We start from the raw sequence: 13,362 nt of genomic DNA, 5'->3' as shown, positions 1-13,362 counted from the left end.
AACTTAAACTGGAACATAGGCAAGGATTAATGGCCTATTCACACTGTGTGCAGTTACCTGTTGAAAAACGCAGGTAACTGTAATGACACACAGAAAATCATTTTCTGTGTCATGTTCAGACCAGAACAGTATAATAAATATACCTTTTTGTGATATACCACGTGAATTCCCAAAGAAAATATGAAAAAATAAAACCATAAAGTGTTCAATTCAATTTCAGTCTCAGATGTGTCCAATAAAGTTAAAATCCAAATTTACAACTTCAATCCAGTAAGAAGGATTATAATCCTAATTATTCCACGAAAACCTCAAATCAAAGAAATAATCTATAGTGCATTACCTTTAAACATATAAATAACACTCCAATCCGTGCAAATCACAAACCACTCTTTAAATGTGCAAAACACATAAAAAAAAAAAAGTCTTCTTGCTTTTATGAGGAGTTTGGAGGCGTGACGCTGAAGCGAAGGAATGGGAAGAGTCTGATTCCATAGTATTGACTATGCATATGAATACTCACAGAGGGTAATAGTATTTAGCATCACTGTTGGTTGGATCACAGAGTGCACACAATATTGGAGTGATCACGGAGTGCTCACGGTTTAGGTTATATATATATATATATAGAGTGGTTTGTGATTTGCACGGATTGGAGTGTTATTTATATGTTTAAAGGTAATGCACTATAGATTATTTCTTTGTTTTGAGGTTTTCGTGGAATAATTAGGATTATAATCCTTCTTACTGGATTGAAGTTGTAAATTTGGATTTTGACTTTATTGGACACATTTGAGACTGAAATTGAATTGGACACTTTATGGTTTTATTTTTTCATATTTTCTTTGGGAATTCACGTGGTATATCACAAAAAGGTATATTTATTATATTGTACTTTCTAGGGAGAAAGTGTGACTTTTTGGTGGGAGTCGAGTCAAGGAGGTTATTTATTTATCAGACCAGAACAGTGTTCACTGCATTTCAGAGCTGTGGGATATTATGCAACTTGTTGGACATGCGGTAACATGTGGGATCATGCAGAGCAGTGCAACGTTATGCAAATGCAGCACACTGCAAAAGCTCCTCTCCTGAATGTGCTGGAGGTGCCCCCCCCCCCCCTCCCTCCTGTAAACGCTTCTTTTCTAATATGCTTGTAAATGTCTGTGTGCATGGATACATAGGCTAGCATAGAGGTGCGGTTTACAGGCAGCTGAAGAAAAGCTAAATGCCTGTAAAAGCAGCCTTTTTAAGCCGGTGTGCATGAGGCCTTAAGGAGAAAGATGCTGCTTACTCAGTAGGTGATTAAATCAGCAGCTGAAAGTTCTTTAAAAGCACTGAGGGTTTAATATCACTTTAAGGTGCATTCAACAGATGACTGCAACCCTAACAGCACTCAGTGTTCCATTATTAACAAGTAACAGTTTTCTTTGGACATAGATATGGAGTAAAAAAAAAAAAATATTTGAGCTGTGCCTGGTTTTAGTTCTATCTGGAATGCATTTGCCTGCTTAAAAAATGTACTTTACATGGGTTGTTTTTCTTCCTCTTTTTTTTTTTTTTTAAACCTTTCTTCTTTTTTAACCTGTTCATCCTTTCACCTTTTTAACAGTAAAGATGCTGAGCCAGTGCTGACATTAATATACAGCTGTTATTATTGCAGTGATTGACTTTATGCTTTATTTGACTTTGCCTCCTATTTCAGTTGGTTACTAACTAATTTATGGTGATAAGGGGCCTTTGTAGATCAGAAATTGTCTGTTCTATAGAAACTGTTCTATAACCTGACCAAATCTTAAAAATTGGTAGCTTTGGGGAGGAGTGCCTACCCCATCCCCACCACTTTTTTTTTTTTTTTTTTTTTTTTTTTTTTTTTTAAATATATCCCTGTTTCAGACCCCTCAATGATTACTGTGCGGTGATTACTCACAAGCTCCCAGTGATTGCCAAGGATCTCCAACTGGGAGGAGAGCTGTATGTAAATAATACAGTTCTCCTCCCTGTTGGCTCGTGCACACTGCTTTGGATGGATCTGCCCTCATGTTAACCCCTTCCTGCCCAGTGCCATTAGTACAGTATCAGTGCTTTTTTAGCACTGATCACTGTATTGGTGTCACTGGGGATGTCATGACACCAAGTCAGTTCCCCTCAGTATCAGAATGCCCGCCGCAGTCCTGCTATAAGGCGCTGATCGCTGCCATTTACTAGCAAAAATACTTAAAAAAAAAAAAAAAAAAAAAAAAGCCCAGTGTATATACCACCATTTGTAAATGCTATAACTTTCACTTAAACCAATTATTTACATGTATTTATTATTTTAGCCAAGATGTAGCAGAATACATTTTGGCCTAAGTTTTTATAAGGAAATTTGATTTTTAAAATTTTTTACTGGATCTGTTTAATAGCAAGATGTAAATTTTTCTTTTTACATAAAAATACCACCGAAAGAAAGCTCAATTTGTGGGAAAGAAAAGGACGTAAATTTAAATTGGGTGCGGCATTGCATGACCGTGCAATTGTCGGTTAAAATAGCGCAGCTCCCTAACTCAAAAAATGGGCTGGTCATGAAGGGGGGTAAATCCTTAGGAGGGCAAGTGGTTAATAGCCATGTAGTTTTTCCAGGCCTACTAATTAATGCACAGTTCTTTGACATCAGGAAGAGTAAGTCCCTCTCATATTGACGATCGTTTGTGTTGCAGGCCTCAGAACTCGCACACTGACGGCTTGCTACCAGAATTGCTGAGATGTATGCGATGTTAAGCGCATTGAAGCCCAAATAGTTTTCTTGATAAACTAGATAGAAATGAAGGGCTCATTCACATGTTACCTTTCCTGTGCATTGCAACATGTATTGTGTTAATGGACTTTGTGTTTATGCTGTCTGATAATTTTGAATGGTCTGCCAACGCACAACAAGTCTAAAAAAATAAATTAGAACCAAAAGTGACAGTCTGCGCAGATCTAAGTGCGGAATGATGATAGAATCCAGTATTGGTGCTCCAAGTAGTGTGGTAAAATTACGCACTCACCAGATGCGTAAGGTATATACGCATTAAATGAATCATTCGAGATCCCCTTTAGGAATTGGATATGATCCTGGACAAGGATAATCCTCACTCTAGGTAATGTGGTGTTGTCAGGAGCTCACAGGAAGTAAAGGATCCAGATGGCCAGAGGTCCTTTTAAGGGATGGATGGGTGTGGATGCCTCCTTTCAGGTACTCCCTTCTCTGGATACTGCAGATGGCTGGATCAGCTGGGCTCTACAAATGAATAGCTCCGCACAGGAGACCATAAGGAATGCCCATAGTGTAGTAGGTAATTCAAATATTTATTAATAAAATGAGTTTGCAAACTCCATTAGATTCTAAAAGCAATTAACATCAAGTAGTGTAACATGGACTAACTATCCAGAAGGGAAAATGGCCGCTGTGGCTCCGGCGGCATGACGTCAGTGTCTTGGCTCCTTCAAACACGTTTCGTGCGCACGCACTTCTTCATCCGCCTTTTCTGTTAAAAAAAAGTTTGCAAGTAAATGTTCTTCATAAATTTAGGCTAAGATGTATTCTGCTACTTTTCTTTGGTGTAAATATCCCAAATCAGTATTTGAGTCTGTAGGAAAGTTCATAAACTATGGGATATATCTGAAAATTGATCAATCCTGAAGTACTGACCGCCAATCTACAGTAGTTTCTTGAGGCCTAAAAATGTCAGAACAATACAGCTATCCCCCAAATGACCCCTTTTTGCAAAGTAGACAGTCCGACGTATTTCATAAGAGGTATGGCGAGCTTTTTGAAGTTGTCATTTTTTTGTCATTTTTCGTAAAAAAAAAAAAAATTACCTTTTTTTTTTTTTTACATACTGTCACCAGTGCAGTACAGCGTCGTCATGTAACTGGTGTGGCAGTGATCAGGGACACTGATGACAGTATGAAAAAAAGTTGATAATTTTCAATTTATTTTTTTTTTCTTCATATTACACTATGACCGAAGTATTTAATGTTACCATAGTAACATTGTACTACTTTGGGAACCGATCAGTATTTTTTTTTTTTTATTATTATTGCTTATAGCAAAGAATTCCTTTGTTATAACCAAGCATTTAACTGAATGAAATCTATTTATTCAGGTTTTTTTGTTGTGGTTAGCTGTGATTGGCCATGACTAATCACATGACACAGATGGGCTGTGACTGGCCTAACCTGTACATGTGATCACTGTGGCCAATCACAGCTAGGTACACTTGTATACAATGGATGGCATAAAAGGAAGACAACCATTGTATACAACTGTCATGTGATTGGTCACATGATACTGGCAACGGGGCTGGTACACAGATCTGTCATCAGCAGTGTCCGAGGTACACGGCCGGTGACAGATCTCGCCACAGTGTGGCCCTGCGGGCAAACGCAATGAACGATCCAGGAAGGACATATGACACCCTCCCGGAGGGACGAGAGGTTCGCCCGGCCGTCATTTGACTATAGGCTGGGCGGGCAGTAGTTAAAGACTGAATCCAATGCACTTACACAATGAAGAGGTATATAAGGCACATCAGTCAATAGTCCTCAGCTTCTCCCTGGTTGCTGCTGTGATGTATAATGGAGACTAGTGCAGCGACGGCTTGTCTGTCAATTTTGGCTATGTTTTGAGGGAATGTGTATATTTTGGACTTTGATGGAATTTAAAGCTGTAGTAAGCTTTACTAAAACCGAAAATAAAAATCATCTTCCTGCCGGGCAGTATTACAATGTGCTAGTATGCATTGTATACTAGCACATTATGAAAGACTTTCCTTAAAACAAAGCTCTCCAGCAGTGTGCTGTCACCACTGACAGGGATTCCATCTACACCCGGTCTTCTGGGTTTGTGGGCTCTGGTCGCTTGAATGACCAAGTCATGATGACATGACGCACGTGTGCGGGAGTCACGGCCGCAGCACAGAGCTGCAGGAACAGAATGTGTATGCCATTCTTTTAGTGCGAATGCGCTGGTGACATCAGCTGCAGAAACACTGAATATTTCCCAAACTGCACGTTTTTGGATATTTTTTTTTTGTACCTATAGGTAAGCTTTATTATAGGCTTTCCTGTAGGTACAAGTGTCCAAGCTGAGTTTACTACTGCTTTAAAGAAACCGCACAACACAATTGTGTACATATCTGTTTAAATACTGTCACTGGTTTTCATTTTAAAACCAGTAGGGTCAATATATAACCCTTTACATGGTCTTTACTCCTGATACCTGCTGTCTTTAGGAGTTAACCGCTAGCTGAAGCCTCTTCAGGTGTGTCACCCACTATTGATTTCTTTCTCTGGCCCCCTATGACATTACTGTGTCCATTAGTTATATGGAGGCTTGAGTAACCACAACTTTGGTTTCTGATTTTAAACAATGGTCCCAGGGTCTCTTAAAGCTAATTTTAAATGGTAGCAAAAGCTTTGCTACCAAAAGCTAGAGTTTAGATAACACTTTACTTAAAGAATTTACTAGGTTGCAGCATATCAGACACCAGCTTTGTTGTATTACTTGCTCAAATTGCATGCGTTCATCCTGTGCTGTATAAATAGGCAAATGCTGTCTTGTATTTACACATCAAACAAAACCTTTATTTACTTCATGGTAATGATCAGGAGTAGATATTGTATGTGTTACTGATATTTTACAAACCATCTCCTTTCCAACTTTTTGATCTGCATTTGAAACCTAAATTGATCAGCTATAATATGACCACCAATCTAATTTGTAGACCCCCCCCCCCCCTTTTGCCACCAAAACAGCCCTGAACTGTTGAGACATGGACTCCAAAATAATATCACAAGTGGCAGGACCCAAGGTTTCCCAGCAGAACACTGCCCTTAAAGGATAAGTTCATCTTTTTACAAAAAATAATAAATGCACATTTTTTTTTTAATTTTTTTTCTGGAGCCTGTAAAGCATTACACCAGTAATCAACAGATTGCTGGTGCCATACAGGTCTCCTGCAGACTTGTCAGTATATCTGCGTTCCTGTACGAGCAAGCAGATATACTGACAGGAAGAATCGTACTACCATGGCGTGGTAGTTCATTGAGATATACACGCCTACAGCCGCAAAGGCTGTCGGGACTTGTAGTTCATTCATTCACCGAACACCGTGAATGATGTGGCCCCGTGGGCGGAGTCCTGCTTGGCTGCGGGCGTTTTTTTTTTTTTTTTTTGTTAAATTGTGACAGGTAGTGGGCAGAATATCCCATGCTAGGTGTCACAACTGGGAGCACTGTGGTGCAGGGGCCAGTACATTTGTAACATGTTACATGTCACATCCTGAATATGGTAGAACATGTTAAGAAATGTGAACTTATCCCTTAAAGCATCACATTGCCTCTGTCACATTGTATTCTTCCCATAGTGCATCCTGGTACCATCTCTTCCCCAGGTAAGCAGCACACACGCACCTGGCCATCCACATGATTTAAAAGAAAATGTGATTGTCAGACCAGGCTACCTTTTTCCATTTCCTTTATGGTCTAGTTCTGATGCTCACATGCACATTGTAGTTGCTTTTGTCTTTGAATACAGGTCGGTATGGGCACCCTGACCAGTCTGTCTACACAACCCCATGCAACAAACTGCAATGTGTGTTCTGACACCTTTCACAACCAGAATTAACTTTTTCAGCAATTTGATCTACAGTAGCTTGTCTGCTGGCCGGACTACATGAGGCAACCTTCGCTCCCCCACTGCATTAGTGAGCCTTGGCCGCACATGACCCTGTTACTAGTTTTCATTTCTTGGACCACTTTTGATAGGTCCTGACCACTGCAGACCAGGAACATCCCTTGAGAGCTGCAGTTTTGGAATTGCCCTGACCCGACCCAGTCATCTAGCCATTACAATTTGGCCCTTGTTCTTTTAACACATCAACTTCAGGGATGACATGTTCACTTGCTTCCTAATACATCCCACCCACTTTTAGATGCCATTGCAGCAAGGTAATCAGTGGTATTCACTTTAACTGTAAGTTGTCTTAAAGATGGCTGATCAGTGTATATTATTATGATTTAACCATGTATATTATTAAATATTTTTATAGCAAATACCCGGTTTTCTGCATGCAAATAACACCACTGGCCTATATCAGAGGAATGTATGTGTCTGTTTTCTAGAAATGATAGATCTGCTATTGTTGGCTTGTCTATAAAAGTGCAAGCTCAAAGGCTGTGCCACTTATCTTTTTTTTTTTTTTTTGTCTCATTTACTTTATCATTTATGATGTAGCAATCGGTTGGTGGGTGCCTGTTGTCTTTTGCAACTGTATGAAGAAATCATGGCAGCTAGTATTACGCTGGCTGCCCTAGAATCAAGTCATGAATACTTCCCAACTGGTTTATAAATGAGCAACTAATAAAGCACTTTGCAGGTTGCACATTATTTAAAACTACATTTACACTCCAGTAGGGAAGCCCTCTGATGTTGGAACATCTTTCATTTCTGATCTAGAAGGCTTGGAACATAAAGTATGCCAACTCTGTCAAAGTAGTTGTCAGATGTCTTTCCAGATTTTAACACTTTCACCTGTTTGCCATACCTTGGAAGGTTAAACTGTTTCTTCCCCTCATGCTAAAGAGTGCAGTGAGGCATCAGATCTCCACGATGTTCGTTTAGGCAATTGCATAGATGGTGTACAGTGTCTGTCAGATGTTGAAATGTGACTTTTTCTCATCAGCCAAGTATGTTTTGGAAGTTCGACCTGCATTCTTCATCTCACATAGACACCCTCTTAGAGAGAGATGAAGTGACACTAAAGGAGTTGATGGATGAGGAAGATATATTGCAAGAATGCAAGGCGCAGAATCGTAAACTTGTGGAGTTTTTGTTAAAATCTGAGTGCTTGGAAGACTTGGTGACCTATATTACAGAGGAGCCTCCCCAAGACATGGATGAGAAAATTCGTTACAAGTAAGATATGCATTTGTTATGTTTGCTGTGTTTTAAAGGCGTATTCTGATACACATTGAGAGGAATTTCCCAAGATTGGAGCAGACAATCTGCAGTAGCTGTATGGCAACCAGTTAGCTTCCATTTTTAACTTTTAAAACTTAAGTGAGCAAGTTGAAGTTAGGCAGGCCATAGATTATGCAATATTTATTTATTTCCCTTTCCTTCAACATGGGGGAATCCTCCCTGCTGAGCTATTGTGTTCTTCTGGTGGGGAGCCGTCCCTGCTGGGAGAACACAATGATTGCTAGTGGCTATAGCCACTGGCAATAATTGCGTGTTAGAAGTCAAACATGTTGGTTGTACCCAAGTCGATCGATGGATCTACTTTTGGTATAGTTGACCTGCCCATACATGGATTGAATCTTTGTAAGTCCCTGCTAAACCGGCCAAGATTCAAACAATCTATGGCCAGCTTTAGAAGCTGATTGGTTACTATGCACAGCTGCTCCAGATTCTGCCTCCCTTAACCTGTTGTTTTCAGGCAAAATAAATGTTCCTGCTGTACCTTTCTGGTTAGGCCATAACCATTGCATGCCAAGGTTTCCAGACAGGTTTTGAAGCTCTGTAAGCATCCCTGTTTTATTCCTCTGGCTTATCTGGTTGACTTGTGACACGGCTACCCTATGCAACCAGCGCTGCTGTCAACAGGCAGTCAACGAAGAAAACTTTCATAGCATATTTTGAAGGGAAAGGTCTCGGTTAAAAAGACTTTATACAGCAATCTATTCTAAAGAAGAGAAGACAGTGCAACAAATTTCCTGAGCAAATACTTAGAAGCATGGGAACCTTCATCACATTACTTGCCTAGTCTACTGATACACACGGCTTGTGGGGGAGATTTGGTGCATGCAAGAGCAAAAGAAATTCAGCACCGCTCTACAATACCTGCACATTTCTCCATGTTTTAATCTTAAAATGCCGCAAGTACACAAGAGTACCTGTTTTGCCAGAAATCCAATGTGTTCCTAATTTTCAGTTCACAGCCTAAAGCAGAGCTGATGAGCTTTGTTCTACTTTCCCCAGACAGCACTGCACCTACACACTGAGTGTTTGTGGTTTTTTTTTTTTTTGTTTTGTTCAGCACAGGGGACTGAATAAGAAAAAACTGAGGTCGCCATACTAACTAAGCAATGTTAGTGTGGCTGTCTCCCCCTGAACTATTGTGTTGTAACAGGGGGACTGCCCTCCTGCTAAAACACACTGATCAGCGCTCACAACCATTGGCTGCAAGCACTGAACAGATGCTGGTTTTCCAACATGCCTGTTCGATTAAAAGCTGGTCATTAGACCGGCTTCTGACAGGCTGCTGTACACATGAGCCGAATGTCGACCAGTTTCTGTTTTAACTGGTAAATATTTAGCCCTTGTATAACCAGCTTTTAGTTTTCATGGTATTTCAGAGAATCTTCCAGGACAGTGCCTGTTTCCACCCAGAGGTTCCTATCCTAAGGTGATGGTTGTGCAGTTCCCCCTCGTGCACATTGGTGATGGTTCCTTTCTTTTATAATAATGTAAGGGGTGGATTGGGCTTTTCAATTGCGTTCTGGTTTGTTTCCCACTGATAGTGGAGCTAATCTATGAAGTGGCTGTCCTGAAGATTCTTGGTAATGCTCATACCAGCCATACTAACTTGTAGTAAAATAGTTTGGGGGAAAAACCCCCCACAAAGTTGGAGTTCTTTGATTTGAGCACCAAACATACTACTGTGCAAAGCTTGACAGAGTGCAAACTGCATAACTAGTAAAATGAAATCTATTCTGTAGGACCTCGTATTGCTCTTTTGCACATTCTAAACTAAATTTGTACATTCATAGATGGTTATTTTGCTATTAATTCCTGTGCTTTAAGTCAGCATGTTTTGCTTTTGCTCTGTTTTCTTCTAGATACCCCAATTTGTCTTGTGAGTTATTAACCTCAGATGTATCTCAGATAAACGACAGACTAGGAGAGGATGAATCTTTACTCAAGAGGCTCTATAGCTTCCTTTTGAATGACTCCCCATTGAATCCACTGCTCGCTAGTTTCTTCAGCAAAGTGTTAAGCATTTTAATCAGCAGGAAGCCAGAACAGGTATGTGTGACTTCTCATCCACTTTTCACGATTTTGCATTTTTGGCATTCTTTCCACTTGCCAAGAAAAAATGGTAGTTGTCCATTTAATGGAAAAATAATGGTTTTGGTCAGCTTTGATTTTTTTTTTTTTTTAAAACATTCTTTTACAATGTTTTGGTTTCTCTTACATATGATTTCACATCTGAACCTTTTGCCTCCCTTTGCAGATTGTAGCGTTTTTAAAGAAAAAAGATGACTTTGTCGACTTGATAATAAAACATATAGGTACCTCTGCAATTATGGATTTGCTGCTAAGACTTCTCACATGTATTGAGCCACCACAGCTAAGGCAAGATGTCCTGAATGTAAGTTTTGGGTAACTATTCTGTCCTTTAGCTAATGTTAACGCGTATGTGCACAAACGTAAAGGTTCCTTACCTCGAATATACTCAACCTGTTTTCAACTACAAATGTAAAGTTACTGATAAGAATATATTACTTGATTGCAACTTGCATATTTTGTAGTTACATTTAGAGTAGTGTATTTGTAATATCGCATTTCTATACGATTTACAATAATGTATTATGAGTGAAGCTCTGCGATTTTACGGTGTGCCCCTAAAATCTTATTGTCCTTGTTTTGTTCTACTCAAGCTCAAAGATGGACAAAGCCATACTTGTGCAAACATATTTTGGCACCTTTTTCGTAATTGCTGAGGAGTTCTTGCAGGCCTTAGAATGAAATCTTATTCTCTGACTTATTCACTTGTGGTCTTTAGGTCAGCAAGATCTACATTTTTTCCATTTGTCTCTCCCTTATAGTGGCTAAATGAAGAGAAGATTATCCAGAGGCTTGTAGAGTTAGTGCACCCATCTCAGGATGAAGATGTAAGTATGGCATTAATCCCACAGTGTGTACTACAAGTACCTATAGATGGCTTTATTTTGCCAGGATCTTGACTGCTAAATTTTTTCTTTGTAAACCAACCTCTTGAAGAAATTGGTATATTTGCATTAAAACCGGTCATGTAATCCCCATGCAGTTTTTACAAAAGCTGCAACCTTTTTCTGTTAAAGGAAATAAAATATATAGGCTGTGCATGACTAACAGGAGCATATGGAAGGATTCTTATGTGGAGCTGACCAAAACTTACCTAGCAAAATGTTTATGCAAGAGGAGCTCCCCATGTGCCTCCCTGTGTGTTTTATGGGGTGATGCAGGTGTCGTCTGGGGGGGGGGGGTGACGAATCTTGGGGTAAAAAGTGTCAATGAGTTATAAGTAACCAGGGTTGCACTGATACTTTTTTTTTTTTTTTTATATATCTACGAGTACTGTTACTTGTGCTCAAGTACTTGCAGATACCAATTGCCAGTACCTTTTTGTGGTGCGATTTAAGCCCATACAAAATTAATGGCTCAAATTGCACTGCACTCACAGGGAAACTACATAAGATTTGGACAGGAATCGCACTGCATTCCTTTTCAAATCACATGCTTCTTTGCAGTGTGATTTGAGCCCATTCATTTAGTATGGGCTCAGTTCATACCGCAGAGGGATCTGTATCTGTGAGTACTTGGCATACTTTAGCACAAGTATCAGTACATGCCGATAAACGCCCCCGCCCCCCCCCCCCCCCCCCCCCCAGATGAAGGCTCTTACTGTGAAGAAACCTTTCCGTATTTGGAGATTAAATCTATTTTCCTCCAAATGTAAACAGTGCCCCCTGTCCTCTGTGATGACCTTAGGGTAAATAACTCTACACAGAGTTCACTATATGAACTACTGATGTATTTATACATGTTGATCATATCTCCCCCCCGACCCCCCCCCCCCCCCCCCCCCCCAAATCTCAAGAGAGAATAAATTTAGTTACTCTAATCTTTCCTCATAGCTGATCTCCTCCATGCCTCTTATCAGTTTGGTTGCCCTTCTCTGTACTTTCTCCAGTTCCCTAATAATCTTTTTGTGAATTGGTGCCCAAAACTGAACTGCATATTCCAGATGAGGTCTTACTAATGATTTGTACAGGGGTAATATGATATCTCTCTCTGGAGCCTATACCTCTTTCATTACAAGAGAGGATTTTGCTCGCTTTAGAAACCGCAGCTTGGCATTGCATGCCATTTTTAAGATTGACCTACCAGAGCTCCCTGATCCTTCTCCACAATTGATTTCCCCAGTTGTACCCCCCTAGTATGTATGATGCATGCATATTCTTAGCTCCCAAATGCATAACTTTACATTTATCAACATTAACCACTTCAAGTCCAGACACTTTTACCCCCTTCTTGTCCAGGCCAATTTTCAGGTTTCAGCGCTTTGAATGGCAATTGCGCGGTCATGCAATACTGTACCCATAATAATTTTTTGCATTTTTTTTTTTTTTTTAGACAGATAAAGCTTTATTTTGGTGGTATTTGTTCACCACTGGAATTTTAATTTTTTTTTTGTGCTATATAAATGAAAGTCCCAAAATTCTGAGTGTTTTTCTTATACAATTTTGCAACTAAATATTTCTTTATAAATCTTGGCCAAAATTTATTCAGTTATCTTTTTAGTAAAAAAAAAATAACCCAAATTAGTTTATAACCAAAAAATTATAATTTTTAATAAAAAAATTTTTTTTTTTTTGTTTTTTTTAGTTTGTTTTTTACATACTGGACTTGGATGCCCTGGAACCTTTTCTTGCACCTGCAAATAATACAAACAGGGAATCCAAATTTCTAAATTCCCGGGACCTATTGAGATAAATATAAGACTCTTCTTTATGTCCAGCAAATGTAATCTTTCTTCTACCTTACCATCAGGAGAAGAACAAAAGGTCGGTAGGACTATATCCTGGAACCTATGAAAAGAGGACACCTTAGGGAGAAAACCTGGATCTGTTTTGAGCACGACCATGTCCTCTAAAACAGTCAGGTAGGGTTCCCTAATGGAGAGTGCTTGCAACTCACTTGCCCTACGGGCTGACGTGATTGCCACCAAAAAAACTTTTTTTAAAGTCAAACATTTCATAGAAGATTTTTCCAGAGGTTCAAAGGGTCTGAGGACCAAAGCCTTCAGGACTAGGGATAGATCCCAAACTGGACAAGACCTGACCTAACCGGTCTGTACTTTGAAAGAGACCTGAAAAAATCCACTACAAAGGGATCTTGCTGCAGGGGGGGGGGGGGGCTGAAGAAAAATACTGAGGGCCGAAGCCTGCACTTTTAAGGTGCTGATCGAGAGTCCCCAATCTGCCCCTTCCTGAAAGAAGTCCAAAACTGCCGGAATATCTGGGGGGCCCCGCTGCTTGCTTAACAACCAAGAATTGAACTTCTTCCAGACGTTC

The 13,362-nt window shown here is 39.8% G+C and overlaps 1 protein-coding gene across 7 annotated transcripts in view; it reads left to right on the top strand.

The window, feature by feature from the left end:
• PPP6R3 (protein phosphatase 6 regulatory subunit 3) overlaps positions 1 to 13,362 on the top strand; it is a 132,381-nt gene that overhangs the window by 49,739 nt on the left and 69,280 nt on the right. For all 7 annotated transcript variants that reach the window (XM_089654991.1, XM_089654994.1, XM_089654993.1 and 4 more), the window contains 4 exons: positions 7,704 to 7,936; positions 9,862 to 10,048; positions 10,257 to 10,394; positions 10,852 to 10,917. In XM_089654991.1, coding sequence (XP_089511117.1) covers positions 7,710 to 7,936; positions 9,862 to 10,048; positions 10,257 to 10,394; positions 10,852 to 10,917 — 618 coding nt within the window. In that variant the 5' untranslated portion in view covers positions 7,704 to 7,709. The remainder of the gene's footprint in view (positions 1 to 7,703; positions 7,937 to 9,861; positions 10,049 to 10,256; positions 10,395 to 10,851; positions 10,918 to 13,362) is intronic.

This window comes from Staurois parvus, unplaced genomic scaffold, assembly GCF_062004578.1.
Source record: "Staurois parvus isolate SC_StPar_1 unplaced genomic scaffold, SC_StPar_1.0 ptg000818l, whole genome shotgun sequence".
Lineage (NCBI taxonomy): Eukaryota > Metazoa > Chordata > Amphibia > Anura > Ranidae > Staurois > Staurois parvus.
Note: the sequence above shows the minus strand (reverse complement) of the source record. Positions and strands in the feature narration are given on the sequence as shown.